This window comes from Fistularia commersonii, chromosome 23, assembly GCF_037954325.1.
Source record: "Fistularia commersonii isolate RoL2024-O1a breed Wild chromosome 23, RoL_Fcom_v1.0, whole genome shotgun sequence".
NCBI classification, from domain to species: domain Eukaryota; kingdom Metazoa; phylum Chordata; class Actinopteri; order Syngnathiformes; family Fistulariidae; genus Fistularia; species Fistularia commersonii.
Window position 1 is genome coordinate 12,518,474 of NC_141306.1, and position 22,839 is coordinate 12,541,312.

A 22,839-nucleotide genomic window follows, 5' to 3' on the forward strand; every position below is an offset into this window, starting at 1 on the left:
CAGCCTTGGCCTTATTGTGCACGTGATAGCGGTGGGCGGATCAATCAAAAATATATTTTTTTTATTATTTTTTATTTTATTTACAAATCTATATACACAACAAACCTGTGTCGCCAGGGGTAAAACTTAACTACTTTCGACGCTGAAACACATACAACTGAATATTTAAATATTAGTTCCTACTGCCTTTTGATTCTGAAGACCATTTATAGTGGTCCTGTAGTGATTCACATCTTGAAGAAAGTCTGGGAAGTGTGGTCTGCTGTTCATCCATTTCCTTCTGTGAATATGACATTTTCCCAAGAGCAACACAAGTTGTACAAAAGAAGCAAAGTCCTTTTCCTTGGTGCGGAGTTCAAGGGGGAGAAAAATGTCCTTTTTAGCTGTTGCAGTGAGAATCCAGTCCTCCTCTAATGGTATAAATAGTTGTAAAATAGATTCTACATGTACAGTATACCACTGAAACCACAAGTCATCATTATCAATCCTGAATCTTTGTAATGTTTTTTTTTGTTTTTTGTTTGTTTTTCTAAGTATATGTTGTGTGCAGTTTAATAAGAAACCTCCTTTATTGTTGAGAAAGAATTTATTACTGGTCACCCATATTTTATTCCAATTTAAATCCCTATATGAAGGGGTAAAGCCTGTTAGGAAGCAGAGAGAGAAGAGGAAAGGAAAGAGTCTGGGACTGAGAGAAGGGACTTTGAATATTGGCACAATGACAGGAAAAGGTGGAGAGTTGGTAGACATGATGCAGAGAAGGAAAGTGTCTGTCCAGGAGACCAGGTGGAAAGGTAGTAAGTCTAGAAGCTTAGGAGCAGGCTTTAAGTTGTACTATCATGATACTGACAAGAAGAGAAATGGAGTAGGAGTTATCTTGAAGGAGGAGTTTGTTAGGAATGTTCTGGAGGGGAAAAGAATGTAAGATAGACTTATGAGTTTGACGTTGGAGATTGAAGGTGTGATGCTCAATGTTGTTAGTGGCTGTGCCCTGCAGGTGGGATGTGAGTTTGAGGAGAAGGAGAAGTTCTGGAATGAGTTAGATGGAGTGATACAGAATATTCAGAGTATATACAGAGTACTTTGAAGAGCTGATGAATGTGGAAAAAGTAGCAGAGATTCGTGAATGTGATGTGAGGAAGGCATTGAACAGGATGAAGAGTGGAAAGGTTGCTGGTCCTGATAATACACCTGTGGAGGAGTGGAAGTGTCTAGGAGAGACAGCAGTAGAGTTTCTGACTAGTTTATTCAACAGGATCTTAGGGAGTGAAAAGATGCCTGAAGAATGGAGACAAAGTTGATGGTGCCTATTTTTAAGAATAAGGGGGATGTGCAGAATTGTGGCAACTATTGAGGGATAAAGTTGATGAGTTACAATTAAGTTATGGGACAGTGTAGTGGAAAGTAGATTGAGAGCAGAAGTCAGCATTTGTGAACAGCAGTATGGCATCATGCTTAGAAAGAGTACTACAGATGCAGTATTTGTGTTGAGAATGCTAATAAAAAAGTACAGAAAAGACCAGAGGGAGCTGTATTCTGTTTTTGTAGACCTAGAAAAATTATGTGACAGGGTGTCAAGAGAGGAGCTCTGGTATTGTCTGAGGAAGTCTGGAATGGCAAAGAAGCAGTGACGTGCAGTCAGTAGAGGCAGGTAAGGTCGGGCCTCACCTTGCACTATGGAAAGGAAAAAAATGTTAAATGAAAAAATAAATTGAATGGTTCTATTTATTCGGTGATTTGTACTATAAAGTTATTTTCCACCTATCTTCACCAGTTTTAGTCATTTTTTTTCAAAATTGCTGAAAAAAAAAATCACATTTAGTGTTTAAATATGAAGAAGAGACACGCGGTGAAATGGCAACCAGCGGAGCCCACTATAGATCTGTGCTGCCATGCTATGCGGCTGAGACTGTATTACTGTCTCTGTGGATGTCACTATTAAAATTTTCAAACACTTCAAGCACTAATATATGTACCAAATGTCCATACTTAAGCTGATGTTTATAATTTTTTTTTGTCAACAACTGTAACGTGTTTCTCGTGCCGAGCGATCGTAAAGCGACAGTGAAGACACACAAAGTGAGGCACGCAGTGACGGTGCCTCATGGTAGGGGGCACCGGTGATCCCAGGGATCCTTTTTACTACTCGGCTAAAGAATAATAGAATTTGCAATAGCAAGTTACTGTAAACAGTTAATAATAATAATAATGCATACGATTTGTATAGCGCTTTTCAAGGTACACAAAGACGCTTTACAAGTTGACAACAGAAAACATAGAACATACACATAGTTAATGGGAAGAGCTGTAGGTGTTGTAGGTGGTTTGGAAGAGGTGGGTCTTGAGGTTGTGTTTAAAGGAAGACAATGAGTTTGACTCTCGGATGGCTGGGGGGAGGGAGTTCCAGAGGGTGGGGGCGGCGATGGCGAAGGCTCTGTCTCCCAGGGTGCGGTACTTGGACTTAGAGATTGGAGTGAGGAGGTTTGCATCCGAGGAGCGAAGACGACGTGCTGGAGAGTGGCGACGTAGAAGGTTGTCGAGATATGGGGGGCGAGGTTGTTGAGGGCTTTGGAGGTGGTGAGGAGGATCTTGAAGTGGATGCGTTGTTTGATGGGCAGCCAGTGAAGTTGACGGAGGATGGGGGTGATGTGTTCTCTGGAAGGGGAGCGGGTAAGTAGTCGGGCAGCAGAGTTTTGGACATATTGCAGTTTTTGAAGGGCATTAGGGGGGAGGCCATATAGGATACTATTGCAGTAGTCGAGTCTGGAGGTGATAAATGCATGGATTAGTGTTTCAGCAGCAGAGGGTGAAAGAGTGGGTCGGAGGCGTGCTATGTTTCGAAGGTGGAAAAAAGATGTTTTGGTGATGTGGTTTATGTGTGGCCTAAAAGAGAGTGCAGGGTCCATGTAGATTCCAAGATTTCTTACCAGGGGGGAGGGGGAAACAGAGTGACCATCAATGGAGAGTGCGAGATTGTGACAGGAATTGAGCAAGGATTTTGGGCCGAATATGATAATTTCTGTTTTGTTGCTGTTGAGTTTGAGGAAATTTTGGCTCATCCAGGTTTTTATGTCTGTGATGCAGTCGGTGAGGGTGGAAAGGATTTCGGGAGTCATTGTTTTGGTGTTTATGTAGAGCTGAGCGTCATCAGCATAGCAGTGGAAATGGAGTCCATGGCGGCGGATGATGTGTCCAAGTGGCAGTATGTAGAGGGTGAAAAGTACGGGGCCAAGAACTGAACCTTGTGGAACTCCGTGTCGGACGGGGGTGGTGGAAGATGTATGGTTGTTTATGTTGATGTAGTGAGATCTGCCGGAGAGGTATGAGTGGAACCAGGAGAGGGCGGTGTCGGTGATGCCTAATGATTCCAGACGGTTGAGGAGGATTTGATGGTTGACTGTATCGAAGGCAGCGCTGAGATCAAGGAGGAGGAGGATGGTGAGGGATCCGGAGTCAGAGGAGAGAAGGAGGTCATTTGTTACTTTGATAAGAGCTGTTTCGGTACTGTGTTGGTTTCTGAAGCCAGATTGGAAAGTTTCATACAGGTCATGTGTGAAGAGGTGTTGATTTAATTGTGCTGTGACAGCTCTTTCCAGTGCTTTTGAGAGGAATGCGAGGTTGGAGATGGGTCGGAAGTTGTTGGGGTCGTCGGGGTCGAGGCCAGGTTTTTTAAGGAGAGGGGTGATGGCAGCAAGCTTAAGTGATGTGGGGACTGTTCTAGAGGTGAGGGAGGCGTTAATGGTATCGGTGATGAGTGGGGCAAGGGGGGTGAGGCAGGCTTTGACAAGATTTGAAGGCATGGGATCCAGGGGGGAGGTGGATGGCTTCATGGTGGTGAGTATTTTGGTGAGATCTGCTGTAGTTATTGGAGAGAAGTGAGTGAGTCGGTGGATAGAAGGGGAGGTGAGTAGGGGCTCTGGGACTGGGGTGGTGGCAGAGGAGGATGCAAGTTGATTATAGATGGTGTCGATCTTTGAGGTGAGAAATGACATGAGGAGGTCGCATTTTTCCGGGGTGAAAGTGGATGGGATGTTGTGGTGCGGTTTGAGTAGTTTGTTTATGGTGGAGAACAGAGAGTGTGGATCGGAGGATCCCGAGTGAATGATGCCAGAGGAGTGACGGGAACAGGCTTCGTTGAGTGGTATCTTGTAATGTTGCATATGGTCCTTATAGGCTTGGGCATGAACAGTGAGGCCGGTTTTCTTATGTAGTCGTTCAAGTTTACAGAGTTGTTTTTTTAGCTTGCGGAGTTCCGGGGTGAACCAGGGGACAGAGTGAGTGAATGTGACTGTTTTGGATTTCAAAGGAGCCAGTGTATTGAGGGAGGTAGGAAGGGTGTTATTGTAAATGTTGACCAGGTCCATAGGGGTTGGATTTACTGGAGGGGTGAGATTAGAGAGAGTGTTGGCTATGCAGGTGGAGAGTTTTACTGGGCAGACAGATTTTAGGTTGCGGAAGGTGATTTTGCGGCTGGGCTTAGGTAGGGGCGTGGGGATGTTGATATCAAATGTGATGGCCAGGTGATCAGATATGGAGAGATCAAAACTGGAGATGCTGTGAATCTGTAAGCCAGTGGAGCAGACCAGGTCAAGGATGTGTCCGTGGTTATGGGTGGGAAAGGTGATGTGTTGTGTGAAGTTTGTGCAGTTGAGTAGGTCCAAGAAGTCAGATGCATCTTTACAGTCCGGGGAGTCAATATGAAGGTTAAAGTCGCCAAGAAGTATAACGGTGGTTGAAATTGAAAATAGCGAGGTGATGAATTCTGAGAGATCTGATAGAAAAGATGGTTTGGGTTTGGGGGGGCGGTATATGATCGCTGTGATGAGTGGTTTGGGTCTGGGTAGTTTAAAAGTCAGGTGCTCAAAAGAAGGGGCAGAAGGGATGGGGAGTATGCGAGGTTGGAGATCCTTGTGGAAAATTACAGCAATGCCTCCTCCTCTGCCCTCAGTGCACGGTTTGTCCAGGTAAGAGTATCCAGTGGAAGTGGTTTGGTTGAGAGAGAAATAATCCTGGGGTTTTTGCCATGTTTCATTTAGGCACAGAAGGTCAAGTTGTTTATCTGAGATGAAATCATTTAATATGAGGCTTTTATTGTTGAGGGATCTTGTATTGAAGAGAGCGATTTTTATTGACTTTTGTTGTGAAGTGGATGGGGCGGAAGTTGGAATTTGACAGAGGTTTAAATAGTTCACGCGGGAAGTGTTCTGATGACGTGGTTTGTTGTGATGACGCGGGGAAGAGTTAGCAAGTCAAGTGCAGCCATCCAGTTATGTTTTCCTCTTGCTTGGCTTTATTTCCAAAATGGAGGATTACATAGCTAAATTGAAAGAATTTTTTAAACTGGACTTTCAGTCGAAGCAGGAGATAATAAGTAAGGGAAGACCGACGCCGGGGCTAACGGATTTGCTTCCAACTACGAGATGGAAGGTCTTTCCAAATGAAGTGGTACACACGAAAAGGCTGGCTGTGTGGATGTCCAGTAAGAAAGCGCCTTTTCTGCTTTTCCTGCATTCTTTATTCCACCTCTGACAATGTCTGGAGTCAAATGGGATATTGTGAGCGAAAGAATCTGCAAAAGAAAGCTTAATCAAGCATGAGCCATCGGCCACTAACATTCAAAGTCACATCGCGCCAAAGACATTCGAGATGTCCAGGATTGATTTGGCTTTGAATGAACAGTAAAGACTCAACATCAGCATCCACAATGCTAAGTTAAAGGAAAACCGCTGAGTGGCGCATGGACTTTTTTTTACATGTGCTTTTTCTATGCTACAGTTTGTACATGTAAAGAATGCTGATATGATATTTTAAACAAAACACGTTAACTGCTGCCAATAAAATGGTGAATAAGCTACTCCGTAGGTACTCCATATGTTTGTAAATCTGACTGATGACTTCAGTGCCTCACCAGCCATGAACCTGACTGCAGGTTACTGCAAAGAAGTATGTTACACTGCTACAGGACATGTATGCTAGCTGTGAGACAGTGGTGTGGTGTTCTATAGGGGTAACAGAGAAGTTCAAGGTGGAGGTGGGAGTCCATCAGGGATAAGCTCTGAGCTCCATCTTGTTTGCAGTGGTGATGGACATGCTGACAGATGAGGTTAGACAGGAATCTCCATGGACCATGATGTGTGCAGATGACATTGTGATGTGTAGTGAGAGCAGACAACTGGCTGAGGAAAATCTAGAGAGGTATGGAAGACTAGGTATGGAGGTGGAGGTACGCACTGTAAAGGAGAGGAATGAAAGTTAGTTGCAGAAAGACAGAGTATATGTGTGTGTAAATGAGAGGAACTCTGGTGGAACGGTGGGGCTACAGGGAGTGGGGATCAAGAAGTTGGAGGATTTCAGGACTGGGGTCAACGGTCCAGAGCAACGGAGAGAGTGGAAAAGAGGTGGAGACAGGTTAAAGCAGATTGGAATGGGTGGAGAAAAGTGTCAGGGGTAGTATGCGATCAGCCAGAATGAAAGGAAATGTATATAAGACAGTGGTGAGACCAGCGATGCTGTATGGCCTAGAAACAGTTCCAATGACAAAAAGACAGCAGGCAGAACTAGAGGTTCCAGAGATGAAAATGCTCAGGTTCTCTTTGGGAGTGACCAGGATGGATATGATCAGTAATAAGTCTATCAGAGGGATGGCTCATGTTAGATATTTTAGAGAGAAGGTCAGAGAAGCGAGACTGAGATGGTTCGTTCATTTACAGAGGAGGGATAGTCTCGAATTGGAGCTGCCAGGCAGGAGGACTCGAGGAAGACCAAGGAGAAGATTTATGGACGTTGTGAGAGAGGATATGAAGTTAATTGGTGTGAGAGAGGATGATACAGAGAATAGGGTTAGATGGAGAAGGTTGATTCTACCACTAGGTTTAGTGAAGACACAAGGTCCGACTCCCGAGCACAAGTTGATGAATCCCATACCGTACGTGGAAATGTACGCACGCAGTGCACACAAACATGTACTGTGCGTAAAACGCACAGTCAAAAAAATAAAGGGAACACTTGAACAACACAACACGATTCACTACTCCTTGAAATCAAAGTGTCCAATTAGGAAGCAACACTTATTAACAATCATAAACAGCCCGAATTTACATGGATACAAAGACACAAGATTTACTGAAAACTCCATTAAAAAGCCACAGCCAATAAGACTAAACAGAGTAACCAAAGTTTTATTTTGCAAATACAAAGTCATGGCTTAGTGTCACTGAAACGCCCGACAAGTCATTGATTTTTGCACTTTTTTGATCAATGCTTAAATTATCTTGGCATTGGTCTGGATTGGGAGTTTTGTGAAAATCATTATGTTGCCAATCCAGTCCATGTTGCATTATTAATGCCGTAATATAACAGGCAACAGTAATTTATTGGCCCCTGTTGGCCCAAGTTGTCACTTTATTCATTACACAGTTGCAGTTTGACATCCGAGGTGTCAGAAATACCCTCTTCCACAAAGATATTTATCAAGCACCAACAAAAATGAAAAGTTCCATCAATCTTAAACTGTAGACGACCCTCAATGATGTCGGGGAAGCTCCAAACATAAGATTTTTATTTCATATGATTGCACTTGCTAATCAGATTTTTTTTAATAATTAGAATATGTTTATATACATCAGAAATTGCAACAATGCAAAATGTACAAAATGAGATGAAAAATTAAATTGCATCCATAATTATATAGTATAAGCTCTCTTTCTGTTAGATTTTACAGCAAGTCTGTGTAGTTTCTCAATCATCTAGATCATTGTAAATTCTTCAGTTCATTGTAACTGAAGACGCCTCTTGAATGGCGGTGAAACATCTTCTTGGGAAGAATTACAAGTTGTTGCCACAAAAAGATTTCAACAAGCATATTACAGCTTGGCTTGTTGGATGCCCGGCTCCAGATCACCTTGCTGTCTAGGCTTATGGCAGCTGAGAAAAGTATGATCCTGACTTAAATACGTAGTGATAAACTCTGGGAAATCCTTCTTCAGGACCACCTCCAGGAACATCTCCGCTGCTGTGTGAAGCATCTGTTTGTCCCTGAAAAAAAGACAATACTTGAGTTGTACTGGGTCAAAGACCAGAAATAACCCGAGGACATGGAAAGTCAGGCCTCACAGGAATCTTCTATGCATCCAAAAAGAAAAGATAGGGGTGTTTTTGAGGACAGTTCCTGAGCTTAGAGTGTCATCTCTTGCCTTAGAGAGAAAAGGCAAGAGTCTGGGACTGAGAGTAAGGACTCTGAATATTGGGACGATAACAGGTAAAGCTAAAGAGTTGGTTGACATGATGCAGAGAAGGAAGGTGGATATACTGTGTGTCCAGGAGACCACGTGGAAAGGTAGCAAGGCTAGAAGCTTGGATTTAGGTTTTAAATTGTACTATCGGGGTTTGATCGGAAGAGAAATGGGGTAAGATTTATCTTGAAGGAGGAGTTTGTCAGGAATGTTGTGGAGGTGAAAAACATGTCAGACTGATGAGTCTAGAGATGCTAGAAATTCCTCATATCAATTTAAGGATATCTTTATAGATGGACAACAGACAGACAGATAGTGGTTAGAGATGTGAGCATCAAATGGGGTATATATCAAGGAGATGCAGTGTTAACCTGCTGTTCTGTGAGGGCCTGAACCTCCTACAAACTAGCTTGATAACTAATAGCGTAATTATTAGTACCTCAAGATACTTATTCCAAAGTTGGACAGCAGTAAGCCACCTCCTCTGAATGGATGCTTGGCAAGCAGTATGCCAAGCACGACATCGACTCCTTGATTCTCCTGACCAGGTAGACAGCCAGGTGTCAAAATGTAATTCAGACGGAATTATTGTAGGTGGATAGTGCACAGAGGAGTAATGATCATCCTCTCTGAAGATGTTGACCTATCTGAAGGAAAAGGCAAATGATCAGGACAGCCACCACCACCTGGGGATCCCATAGTCTAATTAAAACCACAAGGAGGAGATATGAAGGTATAACATCCTGGCCATTGGAAGAACTGGAAGCCAGGAGAATCACAATGAGGAAGCTCCTCCCAACACATAGATGGTTTCACCCAAGGTCTAGTGATGCTGTGCACTAAGCAAAAAATAGGCTGCGGACTGGTGAACATCAGAGGCCCTACCCAGGAGGAAACAGCAAGCCGTCAAGAGTACATCAGGAAAATGGCCCAAAATGATGACCTGCTGATTGAATACCTAAAGTAGCAGAAGCCCATGTAGGAGTGGCTGACATCATTCCATTCCAGTGCAGCCGTAACTGCAAATGCAGATTGACCAGCTGTGATATGGTTCCTGTTGATGTTTATTTATTTATTTGAGACCATGAATAATTTTATGTCGGACATAATTCTGAATACTTTGAGAGTTTTGTTTTTTAGTGCTTATTTGTGGTGATATTTTAACGTTAGTTGATTTTGATCCTTGAGAAGTTTTGGATGGCCAGACCTGAATTTATCTGTGACCGAGTTGTTTAAATGTTGATGTGCAAAGATCCTGCACAGAGACCTCTTTAGCTGTGTTTATCCATAAGCTTTGTGGAGGTGGACGGGTGACCACATTGAGCAGCAAGCTGATTACCTTAAAGATTACTGATCTGACAGCAGACGCTCATTTAATTGCACTCTTTACCTGCTGGAATGAGACAGTTGCAGGTGCTCCATCACTAACTCCTGAATGAGGTTAGCCACCAACAGCCTGGTCACCATCCTGCTATCATCCTCCAGCTGAGTTTGATGACGGATCCACTGCCACACCTCAGACATCAATGACATTCATCTTTTCGTAAGTATTATCTTGCTCCCAATTTTCAAGGCCCAGAGATTCTGTTTACCAGATGAATCTCCTCATCTCTTCATAATAGAATAAGAGACATGGTACGTTTACATGTGCCTAAATGCCATATACTGCACTATACAATGAGGGATGAGAGGGGAGCTATAGCTCATGAAATGCAACATTATAACTTCTTGTCTATGGAGGATCTCGGTCCTCCAGGTCGTGGTTAATTCTTGTCAAAATCTCTTTTTGGTGACTGGCTTTTGGAAGAAATTCAAGTCCAGTTGCCACGAGAAGAAAGTTTGACAAGAATTATTACATCTTAAGTAAGGAAAGTGGTTTAGTCAAATCAAGTTTTTTGTTATAAGTCAGACATTCCATGATATATTAGAGCTGATACCTTGTACTGCCACCTTCTGATGCAGAATGACATATTCAAAGTTCTCGCTTGCTGTAACTGATTTCTCTTATCTCGTAGCTATATTCGCTAGGATTACTCTCACTTGGTTTCACTTAAAGACCAGGTTACATCCTCAATGTGATATAAACGTAATGTCTGCAAACTTGAACCATTCAATGAAATTCTCACCTGTGATCTAGAAATTTCTGCTGTAGCCGAGTCCTCCACCTGGCCTTTGTGGTAAAAATGCCCTGCACCTTAGTGGCAGAGTGTCAATTTAACAAGATCAGACTGGGTCTCTGCTTCTTCTCTTCCTGCCTGTCAGGGTGAGGACACAACTTACCAGACAGCCAAGCATTAATGAAGAGTACACCAACAGCAATGTTATGCTTCAAGCCATTAAGGGTGACTCCTCCCTGGGAAAATCCAAAAAATATGAGTTTATACTGTTATTATTGCTGATATTCAAATGTAGTTTTTAAGAATTCATAATAATGATTACTGCAATGAAAATAACCTGAATTGTGGCTCTTTAAAAGCCAATGACTGTACAGCAAGGAATATCCTACACAGCAAGGAATATCTTAAACAAAGGTTTGCCAAGGGACTGACCGATGGCATGGACAGCAGGTCACCAGATGTTATAGTAACATCACTGCGAAGCTGATGAAGCTGGTTGTCACCTTTTGTGTAAAGAAAGAAAAGCTGCAAGAGGTAGATTATTATCGGAAATACTTCTTGTATTAAGCCAATGGTGTCTAAGAATTAGTAATAAGTACTTGCTTTCTGCATGGGCTCGATCAAGTTCAGGTCATACACCATGAACCCATCCACACCTGCTTTGATCTCAAGCAACTTCAATCTGCAGACAAGGAGAGGCAAAACATCTGAGCCATTTATACTTTTCTCCCTTCTAATGTATCATCATTTTGATATGCTTTGTAATAAATGTTCATGTTTTGCAACGAAAACATCCCTACCACCGCCAACATCTAACTCTACGCAGGCAATCATGTGGAGCAGCTCCACATCGAAGAGGTACTTGTTACTTGGTACCAGTTACTTGTGTTCTTAGCACAGGACAGGAAACTCTGGGCAGATATTAGCAGGTAGCTGGTGTTTCCTCCAGAGATTGGCACCACCACCCTCAGACCTGACCTGGTGCTCTGGTCCCCTTCTCTAAAGTATATTATTGAACCCATTGTACCCTGGGAGGACCTTATGGATGAGGCATATGGGTGAAAACACCTGCACTATGCTGAACATGCTGCTGAGGCATGACATTGAGGCTAGAACACAGAGGTCCACCCAGTGGAGTTCGGATGCAGAGGGTTTGAGCAACATCCATCATCAAACTACTGAAGGACATCAGGATCAGGGGCCGGAGCCGATGCACAGCCATCAAAACTGCATCAGAAGCTGCAGAGAGAAGTAGCCGGTGACTTTGGCTGAAGAGGAACGACCCCAGTTAGGCCCCTAGCCAACAAGAAAGGGCAACTTAATAATTGGGCATCAGACGCAAGTGCATGCTTGATCCTCCTGTAGCTGATAACCTCTGGGGAGGGTGTATCATGTTTAAAAGCTGAAACAACCAGTGACCCAGAGGAACACTACTGATGATGCATCAAATTCAATTTACCATCCACAATTTGAATCAAACCTTCTAAATTCAATTTATCACCTTTTGTCAATTGTTGCTGCCCCAGCAACCAACAAAAGCCAATGTTGCTGAAAGGAGGGGGGAAAAAAGCCTCAGCAACCAACAAACACCAAACAGCTCCAAAATTCAACTTACCACCCATCATTTGTCAAGTTTTGCGCATGCAGAAGGAATTCAACATCTCATCCTGCATTATTTGAATCTATGTCTGCCAGTCACATTCAAATAGAGCCTCTGGTTAATCAACAATGATCTTGTCTATAGTTCTTGTCTGACAGACTTCAGAATACTTACTGAACATTAACTCAGGGTTGGGACGATTTCATTTCTCTGAACATGTTTGGTTTGGTTTGGCTACCTGCTCCCCTTTAGGCCCAGTTACTCATGTTCTTACCTGGTAACAGCGGCCAGCACTCTCAGGTGGGAGTCACTGTGAGGGTCTGGGGGCAGCAGAGGAGCAGCCATGCCTCCTGTGGCCAGTGCCCCTCGCCTGTGGCAGGTCTGAACCAACAGGTCCATGTAGCTGCGCAAGAAACGCTGCTCAATGTTGACATATTTACTACGGTCAGGCAGCAGGAAGGTCTTTCTGTGACCTGGACAGAAACACATATATGTAAACTTTCAAACTCCACCCCCCAGCAGACTGGCAACTCACTCAGCAGTTGAATGTCAACTTTTATATTTCAGTTTCCACATACAACACTGTCCTATTTATGGTTTTGTCTTTGCTAACTTACCTATTTCTCCTGTGTTAAAACATCATAAACCGAGGAGTGCCCCTCCTTGTTTCAAAACTTTTTTGTTGTTTTGAGATGAGATGATGATGAGAACAACTTTATTTATCCCGAATGAAATTGTTGTGTCAGTTTTTTTTTTTTTTTGAGTTGTTTTTTGTGTCATTCTTTCCTACTCATCAAAGCCAGAATGATCATTCACTCCTTCCCAGCACATTCGCACAAAGAATAAAATTTACAAAAACATCAGAAAGCCTGAAACCAAATATATAATCAATGAAAACATTATCCTAGATTTATGGAAATTAAAATATATTTAGATTTCAGATCCGGGTTATCTTCTTCAATTTAAATTCATCTGAAAATCAATGATTGCTTGCTTGACTTAAGTCACATCTAAAAAATGGCATGTGTGATGCTACAACCAGAGGAGACCTGGGATTTCCCTAAAATTCAAAGGTCCTCAGGTACTGGCTCAAACCGTGTTAGCCAACTTTAGATTTCAAATAAAGTCTCACCAAATTTATTGACAAAGGAGGCAGAATAATCCCAAATGCCACAGTTGAGTCCTGCAGAGTGGAGCCTCAGCTCATAGAGAATCTCCTCCATTTCAAACGCTGCCAAGACATTTTCAACCAGCACGGTTGCCTTAATGCTGCCCAGAGGTAGACCCATCTACAGAGACACACACATATGCATATGAGCACAGACTACAATCTACTGCAGCCCATACAAAATAAACAGTGTTTATGGTTTCATCAAAGATAGTCTGTGCAAAAAAATCACTTGCGAAAGGGCTCAGGAGTGGATGCTAACTCCATAACATACCACTGGTTGGGTTGAAAGAGTACTTCTTCTCCTTTCGGCTTTTCCCCCCAGGGGTCACCACAGCAAATCAACCTTCTCCATCTAACCCTATTCTCTGCATCCTCCTCTCACACCAACTACCTTCATATCCTCTCTCACTACGTCCATAAATCTTCTCTTTGGTCTTCCTTGAGAACTCCTGCCTGGCAGCTCCAATGACAGCATCATCTACCAATATAGTCACTATCCCTCCTTTGTGTTGAAAGAGTACTACAGATACAATATTTGCTTTAAGAATGCTGATACAGCAGTACATAGAAGGTCAGAGGGAGCTGCATTGGCCCTTTGTGGACAAAGCATACAACAGGGTGCCAAAAGAGGAACTATGGTATTGCATAAGGATGTTTGGAGTAGTGGCAGGGACATGTATGCTAACTCTGAGACAGTGGTGAGGCATGCTGTGGTGATGGGACTACGTCAGGGGTCAGCTCTGAGCTCCTTCTTGCTTACAGCGGTGATGGACAGGGTGACAGATGAGGTTATGAGCTGTAGTGAGAGCAGGGAGCAAGTGGAGAAAAATATATAGAGGCAGAGGTATGCCCTTGAAAGGAGAGGGATGAAGTTTAGTCGCAGCAAGACCGAATACATGTATGTAGATGAGGGGGACCCAAGTGGAACAGTGACGCTACAGAGAGTGGAGATCAAGAGGGTGGAAGATTCTAAGCACTTAGGGTCAACAGTCCAGAGCAATGGAGATTGTGGAGAAGAGATGAAAAAACATGTTTAAGTAAGTTGGAACTCATGTAGAAAAGTGTTCATTTGCAATAAGAGAGTTTCAGCTGGAATGAAAGGAAAAGGCTTAAAAGACAGCGGTCGATGATTAAGAGATTAAGCCAGAGAAGCCAGACTGAGACAGTCTGATCATGTACAGAAGAGGGATAGTGACTATATTGGTAGAAAGGTTGGAAAATGCAGAAATGCAGAGGTTGTAGCTGCCAGAGGCTTAGAGGGAAACAAAAGAGAAGATTTATTGATATAGAAAGAAGACATGAAATTAGTTGGTGTGAGAGGAGAGGACACAGAGAATAGGGTTAGATGGAAGAGGGGGATTTGCTGTGGCAACCGAGGAAGGGAGTAGTTGAAAGAAAAAGAAGATCATTGTTGGTTGTGTTGATGTTTGCAATGGGCAAAAACTCATGGCATGAGGAGCACAGAATGTATCATGACCCGACCACAAGTGGGGCCATGTGGAAAAGGGCATGCACCTTCTGTTGAGTCCAGACAAAGATACTGTTCCATAGCCTGGCCTCCATGAAGCTCTCCACCTGTAACCAAAGGAGGACTGGTGTATTGAAGGAAGACAACAATTGGATTGTGCGGTGTGTGTGTGTGTGTGTGTGTGTGTGTGTGTGTGTGCATGCTCGTGTGTGTTTGATACCTTTGAGAGATAGAAATATGGGCCGCTCTGATTTTCAAGCAATGTCTTCCCACAGTGAAAGATGAGGAGCCCAAAGTCGAATAGAGGTCCAGGAGCCTCCTTCCCATCTACCTGAAAAATAACCACATGGGAAAATGTGGAAATACATATTTGGTAATGAAATGTAGATTTGAATATCTTAGGAGGTTACACCCTTCCAGAGCAATAGACAACAGACAATTGACAAAAACTCAATGAAAATTGGTATTTGGAAACAGATGTTTGTAATAAATATATATATATGTGTATATATATATATATATATATATATATACACATATATATATAAAAGTGTGGTGTGAGAGAGGAGGAGACAGAGAATAGGTAAGATGGAGAAGATTGATTCGCCGTTGTGACCCCTGAAGAGAAAAGCCAAGAGGTGGAGAAGGAGAAGGAGATGTATGTGTATAAATATATTTATTTATTTATTTATTTGTTTATTTGTTTATTTGTTTATTTGTTTATTTATTTGTTTGTTTGTTTGTTTGTTTATTCATTAATTTTTTAAGCGTAGCTGGCAAGCCAAATAAGTTTGGGTACCCATGATCTGGAAGGAAAGTAGAAAAGAAGACTTGGTAGTGGAATGAGGAAGTGCAGGGGTATACACAGAGAAAGTGGTTACAAAGAAGAAGTGGGATACTGAGCGGACTGAAGAGAACAGACAGGAGTACAGGGAGATACAACGTAGGGTAAAGATAGATGTAGCAAAGACAAAACAAAGGGTGTGCAATGACCTGTATGCTCTGTTGGACAGTAAGAAGGGAGAGAATGATCTATACAGGTTGACGACACATAGAGATAAAGATGGACAGGATGTAACACAGGTCTGGATGATTAAGGATAGGGAGGGAAATGTATTGACCGATGCTAGAAAAGTGATGGGAAGATTGAAAGAGTACTTTGAAGAGCTGATGAATGTGGAAACTGAAGAGAAGCAAGGGTAGAGGAGGGGACTATTGTAGGCCACAAAGTAGCAGTGATTAAAGTGAAGTGAGGAAGGCATTGAAGAGAATGAAGAGTGGAAAGGTAGTTGGTCCTGATGATGTACCTGTTGAGGTGTGGAAGTGTCCTGGAGAGGCAGCATTAGAATTTCTGGCTAGATTATTCAACAGGATTTTAGAGAGTGAGAAGATGCCTAAGTGTGATGGTGCCTATTTTAAAGTTATGGGAAAGAGTAGTGGAAACTAGACTGAGAGCAGAAGTCAACATTTGTGAACAGTAGTATGGCTTCATGCCTAGAAAGAGTACTACAGATGCAGTATTTGCTTTGAGAATGCTAATGGAGAAGTACAGAGAAGGCCAGAAGGAGCTGTATTCTGTTTTCGAAGACCTCGAAAAAGCATTTGACAGGTGCAAAGAGAGAAGCTCTGGTATTGTATGAGGAGGCAGAGATAGAGGTCACAGAGATGAAGATGCTAAGGTTCTCTTTCGGAGTGATCAGGATGGATAGGATCAGGAGTCTATCACAGGAACAGCACATGTTTGATGTTTTGGAGAGAAGGTCAGAGAAGCAAGACTGAGATGGTTCGGTCATCTACAGAGGAGGGATTGTGATTATATTGGTAGACAGATGCTGGAACTGGAGTTGCCAGGCAGGAGGTCTCCATGAAGACCAAAGAGAAGATTTATGGACATAGTGAGAGAGGATATGAAGATAGTTGATTTGAGAGTGGAGGACACAGTGATGGAGAAGGTTGATTCGCTGTGGTAACCCCTGCAGAGAAAAGCCAAAAGGAGAAGAAGAAAAAGATGTGTTAAACATATTCATGCTCAAATTTTCTTCACTGAGCTCAAATTTCCATGCAAAGTTGGTTCAATAATGGCTATATGAGAGAATCGTGATTCAAATAATGTTGGGATGGAGAGAGGTTGAAAAATAGTGTGAATTTTGATATTGCACTGACTGAGGGTGAAGCATGAAGTCACTGATCAGACCGTACAGGGTACTCGCATTTTTTCTGGTTTTTATGTTCCTTTACACCTATACTAGTATGGATTCTTTGCAAATCAAATCTCACTATGTCCTTGAAAGTATCAGAAAATTAGAAGCAAACATACATAATGACAAAAAATAACTGTTTTTAATCATTTAAATATATTGAAATCAAAGTCAAATCTAATCAAATACCGGTAACATAAATTCACAGACAGCACTGCAAAACCAATAAAGTATTTTATTCTCTGATAGTATTACACAGGGCAGAATTAGCAATGCTATCCTACCATCATATTGTGCTCCATCATGTTCCAGGCCCTGGGACGGAGCATCAGAACCGGAGCCTGAGATATGTGTGGAACATCTGACCAAAGTGACAAACATGGAAGACATTATCTTCCATTATCTTCACAGCAACTGAAACTAAACGTTCCATGGAGGAGAACCTTCCACACCTGCATGTTTGTGCGAATATGCAGCATGCAAGAGCAGTAAATGATGCAAACCGCTTACCGGGAAGGAGATTGTGCACTGCCAGAAAAACGTTGTGAATGCCTTTTATTTGGTTGAAATATGTAGGACAATTTCCATCATCAAAGTCAACCTGAAAAAGGGAAGAGGGCTTAGACACACAAACATGGCTCGATGCCGCTGCAAAAAGTTCTTCAAAAGTCACCTTAAAGAAAACACCTGTGTGAAAAGTGAACATTTTCCATAAATGTTAATTCTCTTAATTCTTCTTGGATGTTGAGATTCCCACCAACAGATTCTCATCCCGCAGCGAATATATTTAAGGTTTTCATTTCTCCAATTTCTTCTCTGCTCTGTAAAACCAAGAAAAGGATTTAAAACCCTTCCTTTTTCCTAGTATTTCTCCATTCAAAGGCAGATTTTTGATGCCACTTTCAAGAGCCAAGTAATGCTTTTAGGGTCACTTTGGGCCTCTTGGGTGATCTTTTCATATAAATTGTTTTTTTTTTTTGTTTTTTTTACTGAACGCAAAAAAGTCCCTGGTTCACCAATGGCAAGCCAATATGCAGTGACTATTTATGTGAATGATCTAAACAGTCCAAATCGGGAATGGGTGGTAACTTTAAACATGAGACTTTACAACTCAAAAAGGGGTGTTCGGGTTCCATTGGTATCTGACTTAAAGAGATTAACATTATTTATCGATGTACAGAGCATTGTAAATATGCACCATTGTTGTATTTGCTCATAGTATAGTTGTATTTATAGATTCAGCCATCTTTATACTGTACACTTTATTTACACTTTTATTTATATACTACACAGTTGTACACTTTTTACACAGTTATATAGCTTATTTATAGATGTTTGATCTTCAGATTGTTATGGTTTCCCATGCACTCTCCAATTGCCCCTCTGGAGCAAATAAAGTCATTCTGATGAAGCCAAATTTCATAACACTAAATGAAGTCACAATGCTCTCCTAACCTTAGAAATCCCTTCACAATCTTGAGAATAAAGTTGCCCAGATCCATGAGGACTCATTGTTGAATTAGGGATAGAATATATCCATTCAATTCTGCTACACACCTATTTTCTGTTTGCACAGAGAAAATACTTCAGGAGCTACTCACAAATGGTTAAAATAGAAATAACAAAAAATAAGAGTTTTTTTTATTTTTTTTTTTATTTAAATGCATATATTTCTATGAGGTGCACTCACTGGGCCCCACTTTTGAAATGTCCACTTTACAAATTATAAGCCAGACATGATCATTGTACTTTGGGAAAATGCGGTGCTCAATTGAAACTATTATTATTATCTCTTCACTAAGCACAACCCCACTAATCGCTCTTAGCCCCCAACCCCCCTGGAAAAAAAAACGATGAAATGAATCTATCTACAGGTCCTTCTCAAAAAATTAACATATTGTGAAGTGCTTGATTTTCCATAATGTAATGATAAAAATTAAACTTTCATATATTTTAGATTCATTGTACGCAACTGAAGTAGCTCAAGCCTTTTATTGTTGAAATATTGATGATCTTAGCAAAAAAGTATAGAAATACCAAAAATCCCCATCTCAAAAAATTAGCATACATCATCCGACCAAGAAAAAAAGTGTTGACAAAAAAGTCAACCTTCAAATAATTATGTTCAGTTATGCACTCAATACTTTGTCGGGCATCCTTTTGCAGAAATGACTGCTTCAATGTGGCGTGGCATGGAGGCAATTGGCCGGTGGCACTGCTGAGGTGTTATGGAGGCCAAGGATGCTTCGATGGCGGCCTTAAGCTCATCCACAGTGTTGGGTCTGGTGTCTCTCAACTTCCTCCTCACAATATCCCACATATTCTCGATGGGGTTCAGGTCAGGAGAGTTGGCAAACCAGTTGAGCACATGGTCAGTAAACCATTTACCAGAGGTTTTGGCACTGTAAGCAGGTGCCAGGTCGTGCTGAAAAATGAAATCTTCATCTCCATAAACATTTATAGCAGATGGAAGCATGAAGTGCTCCAAAATCTCCTGACAACTAGCTGCATTGGCCCTGCCCTTGATAAATCACAGTGGACCAACACCAGCAGCTGACATGGTACCCCAGAGCATCACTGACTGTGGGTACTTGACACTGGACTTCAGGCATTTTGGCATTTCCTTCTCACCAGACTCCTTGATTTTTCACCTTGATTTCCGAATGACATGCAAAATATGCTGTCATACGTAAAAAGTACTTTGGACCACTGAGCAACAGTCCAGTGCTGCTTCTCTGTAGCCCAGGTCAGGCGCTTCTGCCGCTGTTTCTGGTTCAAAAGTGGCTAGACCTGGAGAATCCGGCCCATTTCCGGCACACGCCTGTGCACGGTGGCTCTGGAGGTTTCTCAGTCCACTGCTTCCAGAGCTCCGCCAAGGTCTGGAATTGGCCCTTCTCCACAATCTTCTTCAGGGTTCAGTCACCTCTTCTGGTTGTGCAATGTTTTCTGCCACACTATTTCCTTCCCACAGACATCCCACTGAAACAGCACTCTGGGAAAAGCCCGTTCGATCAGAGATTTCTCTCTGTGTCTAACCCTCTTGCTTGAGGGTGTCAATGATGGCCTTCTGGACAGCAGTCAGGTCGGCCGTCTTACCCATGATTGCGGTTTTGAGTAATGAACCAGGCTGGGAGATTTTAAAAGCCTCAGGAATCTTTTGCAGGTGTTTAGAGTTAATTTGTTGATTCAGATGATAAGGTTAATAGCTTTTTTAGAGTACCTTTTCATGATATGCAAATTTTTTGAGACGGAATTTTGGCTTTTCATGAGCTGTATGCCAAAATCATCAGTATTAAAGCAATAAAAGACCTGAAATATTTCAGTTGATGTGCAATGAATCTAAAATATATGAAAGTTTAATTTTTATCATTACATTATAGAAAATAATGAACTTCATCACAATATGCTAATTGTTTTAGAAGGACCTGTATATAATTCTGAGATGCCTATTTGGTTGAGTGGTCACTTCTGTCTTCCAACTACTGCTACTTCAGATCTTCTGTGACTGAATTGCACTTTTTGTTAGTCTCTTTGGATAAAAGCGTCTGCCAAATGATTGTAATGTAATTGTAATGTACTGAGCCGTGCCTTAGATTCTATCAATATTTCCTAATAACGGCTGCTCAGATCTGGTCAGTGTTTGGTGACTGAGCAGGTACCTGAATTCCTTGTGCAGGAGACCTCAGCGCTTGGAGGAAGCGCTGGGTATCGCAGGGAGCAAGATCACCAATGTCCACATGTCTTTTCAGAAGGCGTTTGGGAACAGGTGACACTCTCCAAGACGTATCATTCCTGATGTTTGCAGTGCTCTCCGAGAAATTTGGCAGTTCATTTGAAAGATCAAAATAGGCTTTTCTGCTGACTCGCAGCCGCAGGACCTGAACAGAACACAGTTCAAGTGAGAACGTTCAAGTTTCCCATTCATGTTTTTACTGTTAAACGGATACATGGCTGAGCATGTGCTGCAGAATCACGGATATCTTATATATCATGTTATCATGTAAATGGGGCAGTGTAGCCAGAAAAATTATCTTTGAAGCTTTGAGATCACTTTCACCTTTGTGTTTTTCTAAATTCTTTGCAAAATCATAAGATGAAGCTACAGGCAAACAAGAGAAGGTTTACTCAGATATTGACAAGACACCATGGTTGCAAATAGTAGAGACCAGAGAGAACATCATAGTGCATGGAGGTTAAGAAAATCAACTCAGATGGACATACTTCTTCTTCCCTTTAAACATTAACCCACTTTATACCATCCCTAGAAGGACAACAGACCAATCCCATGTAAAGAATCATGATTAGGTCCAACATCTGGGAACAGGGAACAAAAGTGCTGCAAAAGTGTGTGAACAGTTATTTGCTCATGATGAATGCACTGGTGTTTAAATCTCTCGTACCGTATTTCCAGATATTCAAGAAATAAGATATTGCAAAACATCTCAGTTATCTAGTTTTACTTGCAACAGATCTACATGCTAGATTTTATTCCTTGGCAGTTAGGGAGGACCATGACTTAGAGAAAGATAATTTGATCTTTGCCAAAAACTCCCAGATGACTTTCAGTGCAAAAAATAAAGGTGAACGCTACAGTATGTGGAGATTGTTTCACTTTCTAGAAAGATTGTGTCAGGTGTCCTAAAGTACCTGGTCCACCTCATCATTAAAAGTGGAAATCAGCTCATGAAGGAAGAGGAGTGATTCAGGGGTGAAAAGTGTCTTGAATTCAGCTTCCAGGTCTGACGGAGGTGGAGATAGCTCCATGTGGACTGGACACTGTGAACACAAAACTCTGGGGTTATAGTGAGACACTAAGTTTACGAGACAAGTAAGTTGGAGTGAAGCAGGACAGTGGGAACAGAGTGCAAACAGGAACAAGTGACAAAGACTAACCATCATTACATGTACTGTCAGTCTACGTTTTCAGCAGCTTTGTACAGCAAAGAGGCAGTACGATGGCGCTTTGGATAGCTGAAATAATTTAGAGGCTTAATGCTTAACAATAGTTGCTGCTCAAAGTGCAAAGTTTGGTCCATTTGTGGAACAGTACAAGCAACAGAAGAACGATAAAAAAAAGATTGCATGGTTTGTAACTTGATTTCTGGTGGGCTTTACACCATTTGAGTATTCAATAACCAGCTGTCTTAATCCACTCAATGCCAGAACCAAAGCTGCCTGCCAGAGTCATGATAGCCTGCAGCAGCCATGAAAAACTACTGATATAAAGTGAAAGGAATTTACCTAAAATGTCCTTATATTCAAACTGGGCACAATTAAGATAGTTTTAAAACTTATCAAAACAAAGGTGTAGAGGACAACAGGATTCTGAAACTAAAGCCCTTATAAAACATGATCGTTCCTGTAAATATACTAGATGGCATGCTTACATAATCACATGATCAGTAGGTTTGCCCCTCTCAGAGTTTGAAATCTGAATCTGAATAATAATTAAAACCAATTAATGGAGTGATACTCACAGACATGCTGATGGCTGATCACTGTCTCTTTCATGTGGACTTTGGCTAGAAGGTTTCTGTGGACATTGTTTGAACAGGATGTTTGCATACAGGGTTTAAAGTCCTGTATGTTGAGATATTATATATTTAGCCTTGATGCCATTCAGCAACTATATATATATCCTACGTTATCAATGTGGTCTGAGAAAAATATGTAGATCCAAACGCCAACAATACTTCTTCCCCTTCTAAGAGTAGTGTATGGTGTGAGTAGAAGATTGAGTAAACTGTAACTTGGATGAATATTTTTGTTTTTGTTTTTAACCTTCTTGCTCAGTAAATCTCTGCAGGCTTTGGGTTAATTAAATGATTATGATGCAACACCACGACTTTCCGATTTTGAACTTTTTCACGATATTCTAATTTTGTGAGACACTTATCTGAGTTCTCAAAAAGCCTGAAAAAAACAAAGGGGCAAGGGAAATACAAAAATACAAAAGACATTACTAACCACATGTAAAAGATATATAATAGTTGTATAATAATATATATATAATATAATATATAATATATCTATATTATATATATATATAATATA

At 41.6% G+C, this 22,839-nt stretch overlaps 1 protein-coding gene across 3 annotated transcripts; it reads right to left on the minus strand.

Annotated features, from left to right (window-relative positions):
• Positions 1 to 7,195: 7,195 nt before the first annotated feature.
• On the minus strand, positions 7,196 to 22,294 carry LOC147221060 (ureidoglycolate lyase-like). Of its 3 annotated transcripts, XM_086170663.1 has the most exons (16): positions 22,263 to 22,294; positions 21,433 to 21,561; positions 20,445 to 20,663; positions 17,296 to 17,386; positions 17,070 to 17,146; positions 14,808 to 14,918; positions 14,635 to 14,694; positions 13,081 to 13,237; positions 12,223 to 12,421; positions 10,952 to 11,030; positions 10,781 to 10,873; positions 10,512 to 10,584; positions 10,358 to 10,425; positions 9,622 to 9,746; positions 8,671 to 8,771; positions 7,922 to 8,034 (listed from the first exon to the last, which is right to left on the minus strand). In XM_086170663.1, exons 1-15 carry the CDS (start codon positions 22,266 to 22,268, stop codon positions 8,681 to 8,683), a joined length of 1,578 nt encoding a protein of 525 aa, XP_086026789.1. In that variant the 5' UTR covers positions 22,269 to 22,294; the 3' UTR covers positions 7,922 to 8,034; positions 8,671 to 8,680. The 3 variants fall into 3 exon arrangements, with proteins under 3 accessions (XP_086026788.1, XP_086026789.1, XP_086026790.1); XM_086170662.1 differs by lacking the exon at positions 8,671 to 8,771 and having other exon boundaries at positions 7,196 to 8,034; XM_086170664.1 differs by lacking the exons at positions 7,922 to 8,034; positions 8,671 to 8,771 and adding an exon at positions 8,774 to 8,878.
• Between the last annotated feature and the right edge of the window lie 545 nt (positions 22,295 to 22,839).

Excerpts from the sequence above, each read along its gene's own strand:
- LOC147221060 (XM_086170662.1), bottom strand. Across the intron at positions 14,695-14,807 it reads CATATTTCTATCTCTCAAAG|GTGGAGAGCTTCATGGAGGC; the intron begins GTATCAAACACA and ends CTTTGGTTACAG. Across the intron at positions 9,747-10,357 it reads CAGAAATTTCTAGATCACAG|GTGTGGCAGTGGATCCGTCA; the intron begins GTGAGAATTTCA and ends TTGATGTCTGAG.